General features: G+C 38.5%; 1 protein-coding gene across 2 annotated transcripts in view; it reads left to right on the top strand.

Moving 5' to 3' along the window:
- The window catches only part of pcxb (pyruvate carboxylase b), a 391,361-nt gene that overhangs the window by 306,991 nt on the left and 61,907 nt on the right, over window positions 1-22,463 (top strand). For both annotated transcript variants that reach the window (XM_008435894.2, XM_008435895.2), the window contains exons 13-15: window positions 3,896-4,040; window positions 4,537-4,626; window positions 17,593-17,814. In XM_008435894.2, coding sequence (XP_008434116.1) covers window positions 3,896-4,040; window positions 4,537-4,626; window positions 17,593-17,814 — 457 coding nt within the window. The remainder of the gene's footprint in view (window positions 1-3,895; window positions 4,041-4,536; window positions 4,627-17,592; window positions 17,815-22,463) is intronic.

Below are 22,463 nucleotides of genomic sequence, written 5' to 3'. Positions count from 1 at the left end.
TTGGTCTGTGGGGTTCAGTGATGAATCGGCATCAGTTGATGCTGGAGTGCATGTTTGGTGAACTTTCATTAAACTGCAGATGACAAAATCAGACAGTCGTAAAAGTGGTGAGTTTTGATTGTTGGTAGTTTTTATTTGTTCTGACATATAGCACGTTTTCTGTCTAGGGGTCAAAAAAATGTTGAAAGGATGAACATTTTCTGAGAATATCTTAAAGCTAAAAGTAACCTGAAGCTTCTGAATGAAGTGTGTGTCTTTGCTGCATACAATCTAAATCTGACATTTTGACTTTGTGGAAATTAAAAAGTAAGAAATCCTTTATCTTACATGTCTGGCTGTTTGACAGAGAGGAAGTGAAACATAATCATCTTGGATTTGCCATTTGTTTATTTTCATTTTGATATTCAGAATAAAACAACCATGATAAATATAGGAGTAGTTCTCAAGATTAAATTTAACGATAGTTAATTATTTTAGTTATCTGATCAGCTGGTCAGCCTGTAGTTGTTTCCCAGACATCAAGTTAAAACCTAAAAGTAGTTCTAAAACTGTACTTCCTGAATAAGAGTGTTTGGTGTGATGTTTTCGTTCTTTTTTTTTTTTTTTTTTTTTTGTATTTTTGCATATCATGGAAAAATATGGGAGCTTTTTTCACATCAAATATCAGTGTGCAGCAACATGTGGGGGAGGGGTAGTCAGAGAAAACTAGAGACTTTCTCTAGTCTCTTTTCAAACGGACTTTTAACCGCAGGAACAAGATAAAGATGAAGAATATTCACACTTTTTAAAGCCGTTGTTCTTTTTTTTTTTTTTTTTTTTTGTATTTTTGCATATCATGGAAAAATATGGGAGCTTTTTTCACATCAAATATCAGTGTGCAGCAACATGTGGGGGAGGGGTAGTCAGAGAAAACTAGAGACTTTCTCTAGTCTCTTTTCAAACGGACTTTTAACCGCAGGAACAAGATAAAGATGAAGAATATTCACACTTTTTAAAGCCGTTGATCTTTAAGACTCTGTTTTGAGTTTGTCTGCAGACTCAGCTGGATTTCCTCGGAGATGCGTTTAAAAAATATGTATACAGAAAGGACTCAGCTGTTTTGATGCTATGCATAAAAAAGAAAAAGTATAATGAACTTATGATCCTACCTTCACTTTTTTGGTCTAAACTTTGTGTAGGAATTTTAGTTTTGTCTTGTTATGCTTTTCATTCTTTATCAAAATTGTGTTTTTTTTTTCTTCTTTAGGTTAAAAATAACTAAATAAATAAATAAATCTGATTGACAGAGATGCATGGATGCAAAAGACCACAGCCAGGATTAACGGCATTAATTAAAGACGGTGAATTGAACATTAAAGCGAGCGGCTGCATCAGGCGCCGTCTGTTTTCGTCTGTAATGCTGTAAATAAAATCCCGTCTGTAGTTCTGTGTCTTGTTTAGAAGCTGCTGCCCCGACTGGCGTGTTTGTTTTATTCATACAATCCCATTGATTTTTCGAGCCGGGCCTCCTCTCTGATGGCGCTGCTCCTGTAATGAGATCAGCGAGGTTTGTTTATCGCTAAACTTCTCGTGGAAGCGGACAGATCCCCGAGTTATTCCAGGTCACTGAAACGGCTCAGCCGGTTCCTTTGAATCGCAGGCGTCCTGTGGTGATCGTTTGCATATTCGTCCTAAAGCTCCTGAAACGACGTTGTTCTGTTCGGGCGCCAGGTGTACAAGCTTAGAAACTGCTCTTGATCCGACGCCGGGCGGGTTCTCGGGGACTCGCCGTCGTCATCGCTGAGCTCTGCGTGTGAAAACGGCTTTTCTTTTCAAATGTCACGTCGGGTCACGAGCAAAACGTTTATTTTGCGCTACCTCTTTACTTTGGTTTGTTAAACACTTATTATTTAAAGCAGCTCCAATAATTACCAATCCTTTCACTCAGCTTTCTGCTTTTCTTCTTGTTAATCCCTCCTTTATTTCTTTATTTTTCTCTGTCACCCTCATTTCTCTGTTTAGCCTCAACTTTCAACCTCTAACGGCAATTAAGTGCAGCCCAACCACAATAATTACAAGGCCTTACAGCAACAAATCAAGTAATGAGGAAAACAATTACTTATCTCTCCCCTCTGTTTTTCTCTCATTCACTCATTCTCCCCTTTTGTTAATTCAGATTTAAATCGGCTCCATGGTTATTCTGCAGCAAACAGAAATGAAATGTAATTAATTTCACCAGCTGACGTTCTCTGTTCTGCGTGTTTGTCTGCAGTGGTTGTCGGGATTAAAATGAGGTTTTGTGAAGCTGCGGTTTGTTTACCAATGTGCAGATGGAGTATGTTTTGTTTGAACTTCAAATGAAGCATTCTTGTCTAATAAATGCACCCTTTCATACGGCTAAAGTGCAAAACTGGAGCATAATTTCTCTCTGATGTTGTTTTATACACAGTGAGCTGCTTTTGTGTCTGATTTGATGGAAGGAATATTTAAAGTAGTTTCCCTGTAAGCAGATTTTAATGGAAAAGATTCAGATCCAGTGTTTTGGGTCATGATCTGATGCTTTTACTTGACCATTATCTGCTGCTGGTGTTGCAGCCAATAGTAATAAAACACACAGGTACTGGCCCTTGTGCTGTTGTGGTTTTGCCACGTGTTCCTGTTGTGATGTATTTGCCTTCTTAAGATATCTTAATATTAGTTTTAAACATAAATATGCTTCTTGTGTGTTAAACGTTAGTAAATAAGCTTGGAAGTGAATTTATTTAGAAACAAAATTACTTGGTAGCATGATTTAACAGCCTTTTTGCCATGAATTATTATTAACTATTATTTGTGAAAGCTTCATACCGCTGTCTTAGTAGGTGAAATTATATAAAGCTAACAATTTTATTGTTAGTAGTAACAAAGTTAGCATGGCTAACTGTATCAGCTGCTTGTACTTTCTACATGTTCAACTTGAGAGATAATAAAATAATTTACTTTTGCATAAAAATTTAGATAATTATAATTGTTTTCTAAACTACCAAGTTTCATTAGTTTTTGGCACAGTGAGCATTGCTGACAGCATCAGCCTGTACATGTACATATTTTCAGACATTAAGTCTGAATTTGACAAATTGTGAAAACTAAGTGGACATATAATACTTGAGTGCAATAAATTCAATTAGCGTACGATGGTTTTTAACGAGTTAAATTAGCATCGAGCCAGCTTTGCTAATTTTAACAGCAGATAAAGTAAAATATTAGTAAATCCTGTTTTTAGTCGACGTTCAGCAGTAAAGGTAATAAAGATGTGATTTAATCTTTTTTTACTATAATTGTCATTTATTAAAAAAATGTGTGGAACATGAATGAAGTGAAAACTTATTATTTTAAAGAAACTAAATCAAAAACAACGTTTTCTAAATTGTCTACAGGAACTTTTATTTATTCAGTTAATATATGTACATAGATATAGTAGATAGTAATTTTTTAATAATGGGTGATATTTTTTAAATCATTAGCACATGTAGCTAAAGAACAGGCTGCTGTGTTTTGTTTCCAGTCACTCATGTCTGCAAGTAGCTAAATAAACATATTAAAGAGGGATTTTTGTTTGGGTTTAAACTATTTTTATTTGCATGATTCGCAAGATTAGCTTTTCTTACTATGACAGAAGTTTTGCTGTCAGTCTTCCAATATTTCTAAATCCTTTATACTCTTCCAGGTAATGGTTTAAAGTTCACAAGAATAAAGTAAAACTTGTATTATCCGGTTTTCCTTTTGCTGCAGAAGATGCTTGTTTTGTAATGTACAAATTATTCACGTCATAAACTACTTGGTGGGTGAATCTTCCGCCAGTATCTGCTGCAAGAGTGAGACTGAAATCAGTTCCAGCTGTTTAAAGCCATCTTAACGTCGTCTTTTGTTTTTCCAGACCAACATCCCGTTCCTCCAGAACGTCCTGTCCAACAACCAGTTCCTGCACTCCACCGTGGACACCCAGTTCATTGACGAGAACCCAGAGCTGTTCAACCTCAAACCCACTCAGAACCGAGCCCAGAAGCTGCTGCACTACCTCGGTCAGTGTGATAATCGCCTCCTGATCAAACCAGGAGATCACAGTCTTCCTGATGGGGATTGTGCGCTTGCTGTGTTTGTAGCTCAAGCAGTCAAACAGCAGAGCGACGGCAGGTTTCTGTAAGCACAAATTGAAGGTTAATAACTCGACGTGCATCTGGAACAAAGCCATCGGTTCGTGATTGCTTCTGTGACTTCAGATTTGTGAAATATATTAACGTTCAAGAGCTAAAGGCATGATTTCTTTTCAGACTCGTAGATGAGAGATTTTCATATTTTCTAAGCAAAAAGTAAGACCTGATTTACAAAAGCAAATCAATGGTATAAATAAAACGCCTTGCAGCAAGCCTTGGGTCGTAAGAGAATTCAATATTTGTGCTGAATACTTCTAACCTACAAAAGGAAAGAGAAATAGTAATGTGCACTTTGCATTATTTGTTTGTTTCTGTGCTTTGTGTTGCCGTGCATTTGACATGTTTCACTTATTTTGGTGTCCAGGTCATGTGATGGTTAATGGACCGACCACACCTATTCCAGTCAAGGCGAAGCCCTCTTCCACCGACCCGGTCGTCCCGGCCGTCACCATGGGTACGTCGGTCACATCTCCCCTAATGACGATGTATAGTTAATGGAATATATTTATAAAATGTGCCGCAACGCAAGACGGTGTCACTGAATCATAAACAATCGCTTCACAATGAATCATCCCTGTTGAATTATTTACGTTTTCTCTGCTGAAGAAAAGAAAGATGTGCTGGAAGAGAGAGAGTGAGGGGGTTTCGCTCTCCAGAGGCCACCAGAGCTAAAAATTTAAACACTTGTAGATCTACGTTGGTGGAAAAGCACCCACCAAAAGACAAATGGGTTTGTCGAGCCGTCCGATAGCTGCAGGCGGAGAGGCGCCTTCCTGAACAGCCCGGCTCGCTCTCTGGGAGGGGAAGGGTTTCAGCCCTCAGTGCTCCGCTGAGCAGTGATCACAGCTCTTTGTTCTCCAAGGCAGAAGTTCTCCACTTTCCTTCCTCCTCTGCACAGCTGACATCTTGGAGGGGAAGAGATGGCGAGCTTGCTGCGCTCTTTGAGCTACTTAAAAACTCTGGAGTGCAGCGCTGAGGGTTTTCTTCCCTCTTTCTCAAAGCCAACCACGAAATCTTTTATTATGTCACAGTTGCGCAACGTTCATTGTGGAGGCATTGACTATTCTTTTAGTGGTTTAATCAATGTTTGTGCAAGGTCTTCCAGAGTGTGTTCTTTGGTATAAATATTAACACAAAGAAAAATACCTGCTGCAGAAATCGGTAAAAAGAAATGCATTAAAGAACTGAACTGAAGTAGATTTAGTCATTTTGTTTTTATCTAAAGTATTGGGAGCAAATTATATTTGATTGCTTTTAAGTAAATACCAAATGTTTCATTTTGAATTTGGTGAAATAAACAGAATCATAGTTTGGAGTTTAGGTCATTTGCTGCCTGCATTTGTGTTATTGCACCCACATAACACAATCTGCTGTGATATTTTCTATATTTCCACATATATTGGGGGTATTGAGACACTTTATTTGTATCGATAGGATTGCAAAACCAGGCTTTGTGTTTGATAGAAGTTGCATATACCGTATTTTCCGCACTATAAGGCGCACCTAAAAACCTTCAATTTCCTCAAAAGCCGACAGTGCGCCTTATAATCCGGTGCGCCTTAAATATGGACCAATATTGAGCCACAACACGTCCAGCAACTACGGTAAGCAGCCGCCGACTTCATTTCCCCCCGTAGAAGAAGAAGTGCGCGGTGCATGTTGGGATAGTTGTCAGAACGCTGGTTTGTTAATAAAGTTTGATAATACATTTAAAGCCGGGGGGGAGAGGGGGGGAAGGGAGACAGAGACTGCGGCAGCGTGTCGGTTGGTCTGTTACCCAGAAAGCAGTTGGGCACAATATTGCAACACCAACATTGTGAGTGAAACAATGACTGGCTACTATATAAAGCACTCGGATAACTTCTTTAAAAATGTAGATGCGTAATAATAGAGTACGGAGCAAATTGGCAACCCAAACTGAAGGGTCTATTCTCTGTGCCTTATAATGAGGTGTGCCTTATATATGAAAAAAGTTTTAAAATCGGCCATTCATTGAAGGTGCACCTTATAGTGCGGAAAATACAGTATATTGAAAAAGGTTGAGAAAAGTAAACATCTGAGGTTACCATTTTCATTAAAGGAAGTTGAGAACTTATGTTGACATTTTTTTTTACTTGTTAACTGTTAATGGCATTAATCTTTTCATGCATGAATTATGATCATTTAAGTCTGTTTTTCCAAAGGATTTTTGATTTTCTTTAGGCATAACCCCTGGCCCTAAAAAAGGTGGGAAACAAAATTTTGTAAAAATCAAAAATAATTCTAGGATTTTTTTCAAGGTGGTCAATTTCTCCGAATACAAAGTTATTTGGAAAATCCATCAGTAGTATTAATTAGTCCTTAAGGGTGATTTTATGTCACAATATATTTGTTTTTACCTGCAAGAGTAAAAGGAGGGACTTGGAATATTTCTGAGTTGAGTTTCCCACTGCCGCCATATTGGATTTAACAAAACAATTCTTGCAGTTGCAGTGGATGGCCAGTAGTTGGCAGTGTTGTACAATGCATTAGTGTCCACTTCAGTGGTTTGTGTGCATTTATATCATAAAAAAAGAAAATGGCTTTTAGATGGCTGTTTGCTGCAGTGGAAGGATTTTAATATCCAATTAGCATCGCTAAATGTAACAGCAGTTGTATTTTATAGATGTTGCATAAATGAAAGACTACGATTAAAAAAATACCAAAAAGATGAGTTTACAGTTTGGATTATATTTTTAAAACTCCTTAAAAATCCTTATTTGTGGTTACCAAATGTTTCACTGCTAGGATTGGTAACTGTCTAGACTTCAACCTCGTCTCGTTCAGCAGGTTGACAACACGTCAAAAGGCTACATATTCCATGGTGTGTTAAGTTTTAAAGCTCCAAAGACTAAAATAAAACAATCTTTATTTATTTTGGCTTGCTGCAGTTTACAAGTCAGGTACCCAACCGAGTGACTGGTAGATGAGAGAGATGCATTTTTCTCTACGCCTCTAAAGGCGTCCATATTCAGGAAACTGCAAGGAAGGACCTTTGGGATTTCTCACCTGGATGTTGAGGCTGTTTCTTAAAAACAAGCATTATTGTTATTTTCTCCCCTCATTATTTTACAATATGACTCAACAGAAGTGTTTTTGTTGCTGTTGGCACATGCAGCAAGTCCTTGAGGACCCTGGCGGACCGGTACAGATGATGAAATTTCCGTCTAAAAGACTTTGTGGTTGTTTGTTGGACTTAAACTGGCTTATCAAAAAGAAATCCTTTGAATGGGTCAAAGCACTGCTGAAATCCTCCAAAAAATCTCTTAAGAAGCATGAAGAAGTATTTATCTAAAGTTTGTCTCTCAAGTTCCACGTTGTCGCATTGAGTTGGGATATTTCAGCATTCGTTGGGTTTTATTTTGTCCTGCAGTTTGAAATAAATTCAAACATCTGCATTTACACACACCATAATCATGAACTTAAAACTAAATAATGTGAACAGCATGCATCATAATCGAGCATGCTGACTAATTGTATCTGACATCTAAAAACACGCTCAGTGGAACGAAGCACAGAAGGACGAGACGGGATCGTTTCCCATGTTTGTGTTTCCGCTGGGTGTTTTCCTCTCATCTTGGACATGCAGATTATTTCTGGTGTTTAAAGCATTTATTGCCCGTCTCACTTGTTGCACGAAACACACACACACAGGAGCAAATTAAAGACACTCGAGCTGTAATGGATACAGTATGAACAAACAGTACGTCGTCAGCGTTGTGCACAAACCCTCCACTCACCTACTGTAAGCAGCTGATGAGGCGGCGGTATGCAGCACAGGCGGCGCTCACAGGCATACCTAAAGCCTGGTAATGAGATTTGTAATGTGCTTATATCCCTTCTTTCATTTGACGGAGGGATTGGGAGAAGAGAGGGATTAGGCCTGTATTATCACACTCTGTCTAGAGAGGCGTGGAGGGAGGGAAGGACAGGGACATGGAAGGAGAAATGGACTATGATGGGAGAATCAGACGCCAGCGTTTAATCTGTGGAGAAAAAATGGTCCAGTGGAGCTGGGATGGATCAATTCACCAAGAGATGTGCGGTGAAATTGCTTTCATACGTTTCGTCGACAGTTTATCACGTTACAACCATAACTTTCTGGGGTTTTTTGTTGTTTTTAAATGTGAACAACACAAAATAGTGCATAACCGAGTTGGTAGTTTTCAGAACCGCCTTTCACTGCAATTACTTTGATTTTTGGAGGCACGTCTCTTCTAGCTTTCACGTCTAGAGACTTTGCCAAAAGCTCGAACTTTGACCAGATAGTTTCTCAGCAAACATGAATTTTCAAGCTTTGCGACAGATTTTCAATTGGTTTTAGATCTGAACTTTGACTAGGCCAATCTCGAGTGCTTTCCTCCATTGTTGTTCTGTATTTAGCTCCATCCACTCTGACCAGCTTACATGCCATTGCTGATGAAACGTACGCCCACAGCATAAAGCTGCCACCACCATGTTTCAGATATTGTCTTGTCTGATCACAGCTCGTCTTTGTTTGCTGTTTACACTTTATAAAAAACCTATAAATGAAATTGGACAACAGAAAAACATAAATGGTAAATGCAAAACAATGAATTAATTTGTAGTTTTTGTTAGACAATTCCATGGCTTACTATTTCTGATTTATCTGTTTTAACATTTTGGACTAAGTGTTAAACCGGGTCTCTGTCAGCATAACTTTCATCCTGTGTATGTTTTCTTCAGTTTTTGTGCTACCGCTGCAACCTGCCCTGTTTAAATTCAAGCCTTAAGCAAGCAGGCGGCCTCTACGCAGCTGCAAATTCGCTTTTACCTTGGGCTTGGATTAACGTTTGGGGAAAAAAATATATCATGCCTTCAAAAATAGAAGAGATCGGGGATAAATTACAAGAAACACCTTTATCCCTTTGAGAAGATTGGGAATGATGACTTCAGTGCTACCTTTTCCTTACAGATCTTGCTTAATACTCAAAGGTCATTTCATTCGAAGCAGGATTTGTGATCTGAAACTTTCCCTCTGTAGCTTGATGACTTGAGGTTTATAGATGTTGTTCCTGCACACCTCCTTTGAATTATTGTCGGGGTTTATTTAATGGAGAGCATCTCCAGGTTAATCACCAGAGGTCTTGAAGCCAACTTTGGCAAAAACTGACTAATAAAAGTGAAGCACTGCTTTCCTCGACTGATATTTAATGCACTGTTTCCATTTTTACGATGGTGTTGAAGCAGATTGAATTAACCTATTTTTGTGGTTATCTGCTCCTTTGTAGTTCCGGATTTTTTTTTCTGCTGTTTTCAAACACTTGCCTTGGCTTTGTGCTTCTTTTTTTATTTATTTTCTTCAGTACAAACATTGTCGGTAAATCTTAAAAAGGAGTCTGTTTCAGGCTTTGCTTTCTGACATCTAAAGCTACTGATTCATACTCACTTTAGCTGTTTTTTCCTCTCTTCCACAAAGGTTTTCCCCAGGTCACGCTTGAGCAGCTAAGGGGAATTATTTAATATATTTGGTAAAACAGCGCCGCTGTGTAGCTTATTTTAAACTATTTCAATGCATCTGACTTTAGCAAAGCATTAGTTACCGTATTTTTTGGACTATAAGCCGCTGCTTTTTCCCCCACGCTTTAAACCATGCTGCTTATAGCCCGGTGCGGCTTTTCTGTGGATTTTTCTTCAACCACCAGGGGGCGCTTTAGCAGGCAGTGAATCATTGGAAGTCAAAATTGGAAATCAAAGAAGAATGTGCTAATTTTCGGCACATGTTAGCAGCAGGCATGACGGAGAAATTTCTTCAAACTCATATGATGCGGCTTTTAAGTTGAAGGCGATCGATCTGGCAGTACAGGAGGGAAATGGAGCTGCTGCACGCAAGTTCAGCGGTACGACTTATATATGTACGTTTCCAGTTTTGTTTTTTTTAACTGTAGCTGCAGCTTATAGTATTGTGCGCTCTTTAGTCCGGAAAATACGAAAACCAAAATGCGCTCAAATTCAAAGAGACATAATTCAATAGGAGTTATTGTCACTCCAAATGCTCCAGAATGCGTGAGGTCTGTGTTTTATTTTCTCTGGGCTTTGTGGAGCAGCAGACAGACAGGTGAGGAATGAAGTGAAGTGAGCGCAGAGCAACAGAGGGAGTGAGAGTCGGAGAGGCTTTCAATGGAAATGAGACGAGATGTTTGTGTGCAAGTGGGTCAGTTGTCATGCACAGCGACCTTGTGGGACTTGTTTCTTTTCACTATGTGTTGTATTTTGTTTAATGCAACATATAAATTCACTCCATTACTGATGTTTTCTGGGATGCTGTCAGATATAGAGATCATTGTATGCGAAGGCACTGCAGTCCCAGAGCATATGAACCCTTTTCTTCTTTATTGCGCTGAGACAGAAGTGTCATGCAGACACGAGTGGTGACACAGAAAGAAATTACATGAATGAGAATTAATCAATGTACCTCCACGTTTCCACCAAGGACACTTGTATTCTTGATGGGTTCGCCTGTTTCTATTAGCAGCAGGACAGCTTCAGAGCTCACCAAACCTTTTATTCTTTAGCCGGCTTGTTTAGTGTGGTAGTTTTCAGAGAGGATACAAGTAAAAGACAAAACCAGTCTATGTGCACCGTAACGATACTGCTTATTGGTTCCAGTAACGTGTGACGTATTTCCAAGATGATGTATTGTTACACTCCCCCTATCACTTTGATTGAGAAAATGTCCAAGATGGCGTCAGAAGCGTTGAAAAATATGGATCTATTACACAAAGTTGCAACACGTTCAGAAATGTAATAACAGTAAAAGGGAGAAATACTGCCCACATCCTAAAACAGTTAACAGTTGCACAGAAAAGCAAAAGAAACTGATTTATATGAATGTAAAGTGCTTGATATGTTGCTTAGCAACACCGTTGACTCTCGTGGGGAGGACTTATGTTGCGTAACGCATTTCGCTCATCTGGTTTACATTCAAAGTCAATATGGAGGCACATTTCGTGTCTAGCTTGGCGCGATTTGAAGCGTTTGGAGTGTTTTGAGCATTTGAGGCGTTAAGCGTCTCCAACGCGTCTGACCAATAGACCGGAAACGGAAAACGACGGCTAAAGCGATTTTGATGAGCCTCCACATAGATTTTGAATGTAAACCTGATGCGCGAAACGTCAGATGTATTTTGGACGTGCGTAATGCTCTTGGTGTGAACGCACCATTAGAGCTCAGAGTTTATCTCCTAATGCAATGAGAACTGACATGACAATCGATAAGGAATTGAATCAGTTGATTAAGTCTTATCAATTCCCATCTCTAGCTCTTTGGGCGCATCACCATTCTGCTGCATCTTACAGGAGAAACGGATCCATATCCTGACCTCAGCTTTGAGATGCAGGCATGTTGGCGATGTCTGCTGTTTGTTTTAAAAGCTGAACTGTAATGAACTGGAAATGTCGGGATTTCTCACGGGAACTCAAGTGAAGTTTTTGTTTGCCTCTGCAGAAGCTTTTAGCTGTTCAGCGTCTTATGCGAGCGTTGGAAGCTCACTAGAAATGGTCGGTCAGCGTTCAACGATTCCCATCCCGGCTTTCCTCAGGGAGCGGATCCTGCTTTTTTCATAATGGATGTGGTTCACTTCTTGTATCCATTTGCTATACATCGCTTTAAAACAAACAAAAAGAAAAACATCTGTATTTACTGCTGTTGTCATCAAGAGATGCTTCTGGTATCCAGATGATGAAGTTTATTCATTTGGTGTTCCTGCAGCTTTATGGTGATGCTTGAGTCCCACAGTAAAAACAGAGAAACACGAGTTTTATCAGGTGGAAAACTGTTTTGCTTGTTTTTCTGTGGGGAAAAAATTACTACATAACTGACGGTGTTGACCTGAATGTTTGGTGAGCAAAGCTATGATGATTCACATTTAGCCCTTGGTATCTGGAGGTAAATTTAAATTGGGTCTATTCCAAATATTTAGTCCTTTATGTGCTGCTTACCCTTCAAACTTAACGTTTACTTAAAGTATATAAGATGACATAGCACCCTGTTTTTTTTTTTCTCGTTGACTATTTCAGATTAAACGTTTCCTGTTTTGGGTTAGTTGGAATAACCAGCATTATCTGTATTTGGAAAATAAAACTTTTTTCAGCATTTAATAGACTTGATGTGCGAAATCACTTTGTAGCTAATTAGATGATGTTTGTGATCAAACTCAGGAAATATGGGTTTTCCAAAATAGTTGAAACAACACATAATCAAAATCTGTAGCTTTCAAAAAATGCCAGAGGGAACAAAGCTGAAGAATAAATCCTGACTGGTTTGATTTGTTTGAATGTTGAATATTTCTCACTGGAAAACGCCAATACTGGTTGAAATGAACATATTTACACCCTTGTCCCTTAGTGGGTCAGGAGGTGCTGGTGCCCATCTCCAGCTAACGTTCCGGGCGAGAGGCTTGGGTCACCCTGGACAGGTCGCCAGTCTGTCGCAGGGCAACACGGAGACACACAGGACACACAACCATGCACACACACACTCACACCTAGGGACAATTTGGAGAGGGCAATTAACCTGACAGTCATGTTTTTGGACTGTGGGAGGAAACCGGAGTACCCGGAGAAAACCCACGCATGGGAGAACATGCAAACTCCATGCAGAAAGACCAGGGCCGGGAATCGAACCCAGAACCTTCTTGCTGCAAGGCAACAGCTCTACCAACTGCACCACTGTGCAGCCACTGTGACTAATTAGAAATGTAAAAATAATAATGTAAAAAGCTCAGATTTAGTGCCGTCACATCTTAAAGCTGTAAAGTTACTTGCGTTCCTAGATGTATAAAATCTAAAGGAACACATTCGTGTGAAAGAATAATGAGTTAAAACCAGTTTTCTGAAACATCCGTCAGTTTCTGATGTTTCTGAGTTGAGGTGTAGAGAGAATTACCGTCAGAAGCAGCTCGGTTCTTCTAAGATTTGCAGGAATCAGTCGTGACGGATGTGATCCATCTTGCGAGCCTTTAGACTTTCTGCTTGAGGCCTAAACACAAAAGGTCCGACTTATCACCTTCCTAGTGAGTGAGTCACTGCTGGGCTTCAGGGGCTTAAATGAACAACAATACTCCATCACACACAGCCCACCGCTGCTCGAGCAGAAATAGGTTTCAGGGAAAATGGCATTTATCCATGCACTGTTCTTCATTTTAAATTAGGATTTAATGACATGAATATCTGCGCTCTATTTAAATGTTTAATTCTGGAGTAATTGCACTGCATATATTCAATTTGTCAGATTAGAGGAACATTTTGGAAATATTTTTTAAGGAAGTGTTAAACATGCTTTTTATTGAGTGAATATTTCTGTATTTAAATGTTTTTAAATTTTTTATAGGACTGTAATTTTCTAATCTTAAAAGCAGTGAGTGTTATTTAGTTGTAATCAGAAAATTATAACAGAAAGGAAGGCTAGAAAACATCGACGTGTAAATAATCTACATATGTTTCCTGTCAGTTACTGAAATAAATTCACTTTTCAGCACTATTCTAAAATAGATCTAATAGTTTCTTTATGTATCCATGTACAGAAATGTCTGAGATTAATATTTATTTAAGTTAAATCTGGGTACAAAGGTAACAAGACAACAACAAAAAAACACAGTTACATCTATTTAAAATAATAATACAAAAACTATTAAATTCAAAGCTAAGTATAGAAAAAATCTATGTTTGTTTCGTTTCATTAAAATGAACCTAAACTGCTCTGGAAGTTTTGCTTTTGATATTTTTCTGTTAAAATGAACTTCTTCTTTCTCCACATTCTTACTCAAATTGAGGAATTTGTGAAAAAATAAATTTTAATTTGTTGGACTTCTTTTGAAACTTAAATAACTTTTCGTCCCAGATGAAATTTGATCATCTCTAATTGTTCTGTAATATCAGAGCTACCTGAAGAGAGTTTGTGTCCCAACACCACTTGATTTCATTTACCAAATAAGCGGCAGTAAATTAAGTCGAGGCTGTTGCTTTGATTTAGTAATTTGGTCTGAAATTCATGAGTCCAGAGTTTCAGACTCTGGAGACGGGAAGGAACGATATGACGCTTGTAATTTATTGACTTGCAGCTGTGCATAAAGTCTGATCCTGGCACAGACACTGGCAGCTAAATTTATTAGTTGGCAGCGATAAATTATGACTCAAATGTAACTGTGGAACTGCGGAACAATATCTTCCTCTGTATAGATTTTGTCTTTACGTTTAAATCATAAATAAAATTGAGAGACCCCTACAAAATGATCAGTTTCTCTGATTTTACTCTTTATAAGTATGTTTGAGTAAAATAAACATTGTGTTTTTATTCTGTGAACTACTGACTGAATACTGCAGAAAATGAGAAACGATCTAAGGAAAGAGACGCAGCGCTTCCAGACCTCAAATAATGCAAAGAAAACAAGTTCATGTTAAATTAAAAACATTATTAATGTTTTAACTCAGAGATCAACATTTGGTGGAATAACCAGGAGGTTTTCAGTGCAGTGGGCTCTTAGTTTTTCATTTTTTTTCTTCTAAAATATAAATTTTATTAAATAAAATCTTCATTTTGTGAGAGAGTTGCAGTGTGCTTTGGCAGCAGCGTAGTTCTCTTATCCCCTGTGCCTTTTCTACGCCAATGGATCTATTGGTGAAGAATAAACTGGATTGATTTCTATTGGATCAAATTTTGATTCTATAGAACTGCCAGTGAATTGGACCAGTTCCTAAACTGCCTTAAGATGCATATATATATATATATATATATATATATATATTGTAATTTGGCTGTGTTTTAAAAAACCGTATTGAATTAACATGAAGAAAATCACAAAGGAAAGTGGATTTATCAGTCACTTTGTTCAGCAGATGGCAGGATGAGCTGTTCTTTTAAACTCTTCTAAGGAATTGCTGCGGGTTCCTGCGTCCGTCTGTCGGGTCGCCTTAGCAGATCTGCAGGGTGGAGACGGAGACTCCAGCCCTGTGAGGAATGTCAAGGACGGAGGGATGGAATGACATTGAAAAGACGGAGCAGAGAAAATGACGTGTGGAGCGAGCGGGTAGGAAGGAAGTGTGAGGTTTTCAGAGTAAATTAGACTGTGTGTTTATATGTAAGTGGGTCAGTTGGAAAGAGCAGCTTCCACATGGGACTTGTATCTTTTTTGCTTCTTTTGTTCTTGGCTCCGTTTGAGGACAAAAGCACTGAAATGTTGACTGTTTTCCAGGAAACCTTCACATTCAGAGAACATTGTAAACTCTGTAGTCCCTGGTCATTGCCCCTCTGTCACAGACAACTCTGGTAGCAAAAAGCAGTTTAGCTAAAAATACTCAAAATTGACAAGCAGAGCTTTGGCTACGAAACATGTAGTGTTTGCTACCATCTTTGTTTAACAGATCTTAATGGGTTTGCATGTGTGTGAGCTTCAGAGCTCATGTGTGAAGCTCATGTTTTATGTGGATAAATATACTATGCTACGCTCATTTACAGTGAAGATAATTTGTTTTCCCTGACAGACAGGTGGAGGACATCTTAACAGGCAGATATCACCTCATTAACTGCTGTAATTGATTGATGATAGTGCACACCATCAAAAAGCCAAATTCAGATTCTAGGAAGGTAACGCTTCAGCTTAGGATTTAATTACATGGTAGAAAAGAGAGACTCAAATTAAAGGGCAGCCATCTTGATGTGCAGTTAAAAACAAAGTTTGTTTTTTGTTTTTTTTACATCATTTTAGAGCTAAATAAAGTGTTGAACACCACTGGACAGAAATGAACTCTGATATGTAGTTTAGCTTACAGATAATGTAAGGTGCTACTTTGCTAATTTTAGATCTGTGTCGCTCTCATACCCCACAAAACATCTTCACATTCTTAGGTTTATAAATAAGCATCTAAGAGGTTAAATATAAATTTAGTTTCACTAATATGTAGGGATTTGATACTTAGTGAATCTCTAAACCTTGTCAAAATGCTAACTGCTATCCATTAGCAGTTAGCATGACTTTGTCTGGCTAAATAAGCTTCAGATAATGTCCCAACACGTTGAAATAGATTTTCTTCAAGAATTTGGTACATTAAAAAACAAATGGTAAAAGAAAAGTAACAAGTTTGACAGAATTGCAGTATGTCTGTAGGCTACATGATGACTAGCTAACAACTATTAGCATCGTTTTATTGGTTTCCTGTTTGTATCTAAAACAGTTAAACAGATTACACTGCTTTCAGATTATTTAATCTTAATAATTAACATCGTTCTGTGGATATTTTGGGGGGTAAATGCCATCATCATAATGCTAAAGTTGGCAGTTTTTGGTTTATTAAGTTGTTGTTTTCTTGCTGCTAAATGTGAATTAGGCACTCACAGTGTATCGCTGAGGATTTCAGTGCTGGTTTTGGTATTAGGACCGTCTTGTTTGAAATCTGCAAGTCTAAGAGAAGTCGAACCATATTCTGCATATCCTTAAAATTCATACAAAATTATTTAAATAAAGAACCTGAGAGAAGCATGTTGATCCTCCACTGCTAACACCTTTATGGGAGAGGTTTTCTCTCTTGCTCCTCTTGATCTGCAGTCCTTTAGATATATCCCTTCCCCAGCACACCTGAGTCCAGTTAATGCAATAATCCTTCAGTATTCTATATAACGTGACCATTTATTAAAGTCAGGAAACTTTTGATAGTGAATCCTGAAGACCGTGATTGGAAGCTGCTGCTCTATGGGATTAACCTCAGTGCTAAAATACAGTTTTCAGTCTTTTTATGCCTCAATGATTCATGGGTCAGAGTTAAGTGGCCTAACTAACAGCTTTGGATGATGATGCTGAAATTTTCATCAACAACTCTTCTCTGCACGAAGAGTAAAAACCGGTTTCACACCGTAGAAGATTGAGCATTTACAGATGCATGAAGTCTGTGTATATACTGGAACCAATTCCTTTTCACCTGGAACGTATATAGTAGCACATTTGGCTACTTTCTGTTCTCCACTTCATCACATGAGTCACTGAAACCAATCTGAATGTAGTTATAATTGGTGTTGAGTGTATCTGGTAAGTCATGTGCCTCAAGCTTATGGTTGATTAAAATATGGAGAGAAAAACGTAGCAATGTTGGTTTATTTTTAGGGTGAAACACTTAGAATCATTATTATACTCAATTACAATCTGTCATGTCTCAGCTTAATACTCTGTAAAGCTAAATATGCCCAGACAGTTCAAATTAATCTGAGTGTTTTATTCTGATTTTACATGTAAGGGTTTATAAAATCACTCCCTCTAGTCTTTATGTAGGTTATTAGATATAATTAGAACATTAAATTATTTAACAGTTCCTGTTTGTAAACATATGGTTCTTTCTGTTTCCTGCCTTGTTCACCTCGGTCCTTCACTTGTTTCGTTCCGTTTCCCTCTCAGGCGAACCGCCTGTGGGTTTCCGCGACGTCCTGCTGCGCGACGGCCCTGAGGGATTCGCCAAGGCGGTGCGAGCTCACCAGGGTCTGCTGCTAATGGACACCACGTTCAGGGACGCCCACCAGTCGCTCCTGGCAACGAGGGTTCGCACTCACGACCTCAAAAAGATCTCCCCGTTCGTCAGCCACAACTTCAGCAACCTGTTCAGCCTGGAGAACTGGGGAGGTGAGTCACATAAAACTTACTGCTGCAACATTTAAACTCCTTTGTGAAAACTTCTTGCTACATCAGGTTATTGCAACTGTAGGAATCAAAATGCTTTTTATTTTTCAAACACATCTTGTGTTTTCCAGCCGCAAAGACTCATTTCATAGCACAATTAAGTAACTGTGTTGCCTTCAGTTGTTCTAAAAATGCTGCATATGTCACATATGATTTAAAAGTGTTTGACTTTGTAGTTTATCTTCTTTAAATTGGGAGTTTTTTCTCTTTAAAAACTCCTGCGCTTTCTGAAACTTGCCTTCAGGAAGTCATCACAACTTCGCTCCTGTATTAACATTTAGCATCGTTTTTACCTGCATAATGAGCTCAGCAGATGCAAAGTTCAATCAGGTGTTTGCTAATTGCTGCTGACTAGTCTGAAGGAGTGGAGTGGGGGAGTCACTAAGTTTCTGTGAGGCAGAAGCTTGGAAACATGGAGCTGCATTTCATAGGTGGCTCTTGGTCCACCCAGGCATTTTGAACAGCTGAGTGGTTACCATGGAGATTCAAGGATTTCTCAAACAAGTTTTTGATGAAGGGAATTGTACATAATGCTGCCTTTCTGAAAAGCAATTTAAACAGAGCGATATACAGTACTAAACAGATCAAACATTACATTAATAAAGAAATGGAACAAAGTCAATAAAAACACACTTTTCTGTATGAACTCAAACTACTGCAGGTCTGAACAAAATGCTCCACCTTTAGTCCTCCAACGGGATAAAATAACGGCTTGGTCAACAATGAGGCCATTAGGCCTAAAAGTATCCAGAATCAATTGCTAACATCATTAAAAACCTTCAACCGTTGCTGATTCAGCACCAAGTAGACGTTTAAAGGCAGACTGGAAAACTTCCAAAATCCCATTTCTGCTCATAGTCTTTTTTTGTTTGTTTGTTTGTTTTTACCAAATACTAATATTTTTGTATTGCAAAAACGTGTTTATGAAAGGAAACAATTATTTCTAGTGCCTTTGGGAGAAGAAGCTGCTTTAAATCCTACAGAAAATGAATATTTTGCATCAAAGTCACATCCCTAAACACGAGTTGCTCAAATATAAAAGAACTAATGATCACAATTGTTATTAAAATATGATTAAAATAACCTGTTATTTAATTATCATGATTATATTCACTGCATTTACCATGCTTAGTCCTGTGTGAGTGGTTTACGTCCCAAAGTGACCTGCATGTGCAGAAGAAGAACTGCAGCTCTTTGTTTTTGTTATAGTTTGGAAAAGCTTCAGTATCTAACCTGAAGCTTTTATTGCTTTACTAGACTCAGACTGCACCAAGCTACATACTTACAGCTTGAAAAAAAATCAAAGTTGTTGGTTTTTATGCACTTAATGATCATAAAAATACAGTTTTCAGTTTGTGAAATAGCGATCACCTTTTGGAACCAAAAATTGTTCCAGTTTTGGCCTCTGGTCGATTAATCTGAGCTGCAATCTACCGAGTCTGTTCAGATTATTTTTCTAGTAAAGTAAAATTGAAACAGGGAAGTAAGAAAAACATTTCAGAAAATTAGGAAAACAATGGATCTTTTCCAGGCTTCATTGATTTAAGTGCAGCTCTGTTATTTTACACAAAACTGTGAAAATCTTGTCATTGAAAAGCTGCTTTAGTTTTATTCTTTCAACCCAACAAACAGAAAAGTCTTTTCAGTGAGTTTCCACAAAGAAAATGATTATACCTTCCCTCTGCCTTTAGTCATCGCAGAAATTCACTTGTCAATGAAACTTCACAAGGCACGAACAATCCAATCATGTCTGAGCAGAAGATGCAATTACTCTGAAATTGGACAGAAAGAAAACGTGTGCATCAGGTTTGAGCTCCTTTTTTTATAACATAAATTTGGGTTGCTTTGAGCAGGTTTGGAGAAAAAAAAAGGGCATTTTCTCCGGTTCGAACCCACGAACACTTGGGACAAGTTTCCAGATTGAAACATTTAATGTGCAGTAAAAAACTCAGAGGAATTGCTCTTTTATTGTTTCTAAGGCTTTAAGGGAAATGAGAGCGAAGCAACAACCTTTGTTGGTTTGGCTTTTTATTTCAGTGCTTGACTCAATGTTGGGAAAAAAAAAAGATCTTAAAATGCTTGAGATTTAATTTTGTTTTTGGCAGCAGATCATAAAGCACCACTTAGAGCACAGGTGTCAAACTCGAGGTCCGTGGGCCAAATCTGGCCCGCCGCAGCTTGTTATGTGGCCCTCTATATTCTAGACTAATACAAAGGGTGCTTAAATATTATTTAATGGGTCAAATCAATGCAATTTTTATCCGTTTACTGCAAAATTACATCAATCAGTCCCTCCAGTTTCTTGAGAAGTATGGTGGAAATTCTCTAAAAATCCACAAATCCACACACGGCTTTTTGTGCATAGTTGGGAGTTTATTGCAGATTTTTCTCAAAAACTTTCTTACTAAAACTCGACAGCTGCGTCAGTCTTTGTTATAGTCCATGATCTGTACACAGTAATAAAAAAATAGCATTTGCCAACATAAATAAGCGCAAATATCTCCAAAGTAGTACCACAAACACTGTGATTTTTATAATCACAAAATAATTGTAAACCCCTTAAGGGACTGAAAAGACGTTCAATATTATTGAACTTTAAGAATTGTTTAATATATTAACAGTTTGTGAACAGGTTTTATCAATACACTCCGGCTCAACCGGCCCTTTATTTGGCCCAAAATGAAAATGAGTTTGACTTCCCTGACTGTCAGAAGGCAGTTTCACTGCAGTAACTAGGATATTAAAGACATAATCATATTTTTGGAGTTAAATTTGTCTTAAATTAATGAATTGTCTTATAAGAATCACCTAAAAAGGATGACATTAATTCACTTTAGCTTTGGAAAAGCAGTCAGAATAAAACAAATGTTTGAATGAGTGCTGAGCCTGTTAACATCAGTGGAAAATAGCTGAATATGTATCAGGAGAGCCTCACTGATGTCCATCCCATTACATTTAGTAAACCAGTCCTGAACGGTGGAATTGCTTTGATTAAGGCAGATGAACACCTTTTACAGTCTTCCTCATCTTGCCTCAGAGACCGCATTAAGATGTAGATTCCCATTATTTTGAATCAAGGTGCAACACAACCTGACTGGGAGGATTCTGGATGTGTGACGCTTTGTCTCTGGGTTTAAGCTCAGCAGGACGGAGCGATCGCTGAGCCTTTTAAAAGCAGCGCTGAATCTCCCTCTGACCGCGCCGCAGTCAGCGGGTTTACTTCACTGATAACAGCCGTTTAGCAGGTTTTTTTTACCCCTCTAATGTTTTTATCTCAGCCTTCGTTGCGATTCAAACAAGAAGACACTGGAGATGAGTAAACCTTGTAGATTTTTTAAATATTTGGATTGGATTTTTTTCCACCAGCCTCACTTTAGGCTTTTACTGCTGCAGAAAAACTGAATTTCAATAACAGATGGATATTACTTTGACATCTTTCACTTAGAGTGGTGCAGCTCTTTTTATCCCATCGCACTGAAAATGTTCAGTGATGTGAATTACTCCTGAAGCAGCCTCTTCATTGTCTTCTGCTTATCAGACATTCAGCAGCAGTAGAAACGCTTAGAGGAGAAGAAACCCAGAACATCGTCTTCTCAGCGACATATAACGTCAATCTATCATTTTAGGGCATATAACGTGTAAAAGGTTGTTTTCACACCTCAGTCTGGTAGATTTGGACCAAAATTGCAACATTTGTTAGATTTTTATCTGGTGCGGTTCATATTCACACTGCAGTGAGTTAAATAAACCAAACCCACTGAGCAACCTGTTCCCCTCCTCGCCTGTAGTGACGCTGCATCAAGAACCACTGAAGGAAACAACACAAAAACCTCTGAAGACGACATGAACACAACTTTGGTCTTTACCAAATAAACAAAAATTAAATGGCATCAGATTTTAGCGATTGTAGGATTTCTCTTTTCTTGGTGGTAAAAGACTACAAGCCATTTCTCCTGCTAGTTCTTGACTCAAACGTTTGTTTTAATTGTATTTACCCAGAATGCCCTGTGCTATAGTCCACTTCTGACTTTTAGAGTCCATTTGGCATTCAAATATGCATTCAAACGGCATCAGAGTTCACTTTAACAGAATCGTGACCTAGGTTTTTAGGTGGGCCAGTGTTTACTTTTTTGATCTGCATCAGAGTTTGTTTGCGCATTCACACCTCCCCAAACGAACCAGAGTTTGTGTACGCATTCACACCTCCCCAAACGAACCGGAGTTTGTTTGCGCATTCACACCTCCCCAAACGAACCAGAGTTTGTTTGTGCATTCACACCTCCCCAAATGAACCAGAGTTTGTTTGCGCATTCACACCTCCTCAAACGAACCGGAGTTTTTTCATGCATTCACACCTCCCCAAACAAACTGGAGTTTTTTCATGCATTCACACCTCCCCAAACGAACCGGAGTTTGTTCGCGCATTCACACCTCCCCAAACGAACCAGTTTGTTTGTGCATTCACACCTCCCCAAACGAACCAGAGTTTGTTCGCGCATTCACACCTCCTCAAACGAACCAGTTTGTTCGCGCATTCACACCTCCCCAAACGAACCAGTTTGTTCGCGCATTCACACCTCCCCAAACGAACC

This window comes from Poecilia reticulata, linkage group LG18 (genome assembly GCF_000633615.1).
Source record: "Poecilia reticulata strain Guanapo linkage group LG18, Guppy_female_1.0+MT, whole genome shotgun sequence".
Taxonomy (NCBI): Eukaryota; Metazoa; Chordata; class Actinopteri; order Cyprinodontiformes; family Poeciliidae; genus Poecilia; species Poecilia reticulata.
The sequence above is the reverse complement of the archived record's forward strand: the minus strand, read 5'-3'. Positions and strand labels throughout refer to the sequence as shown.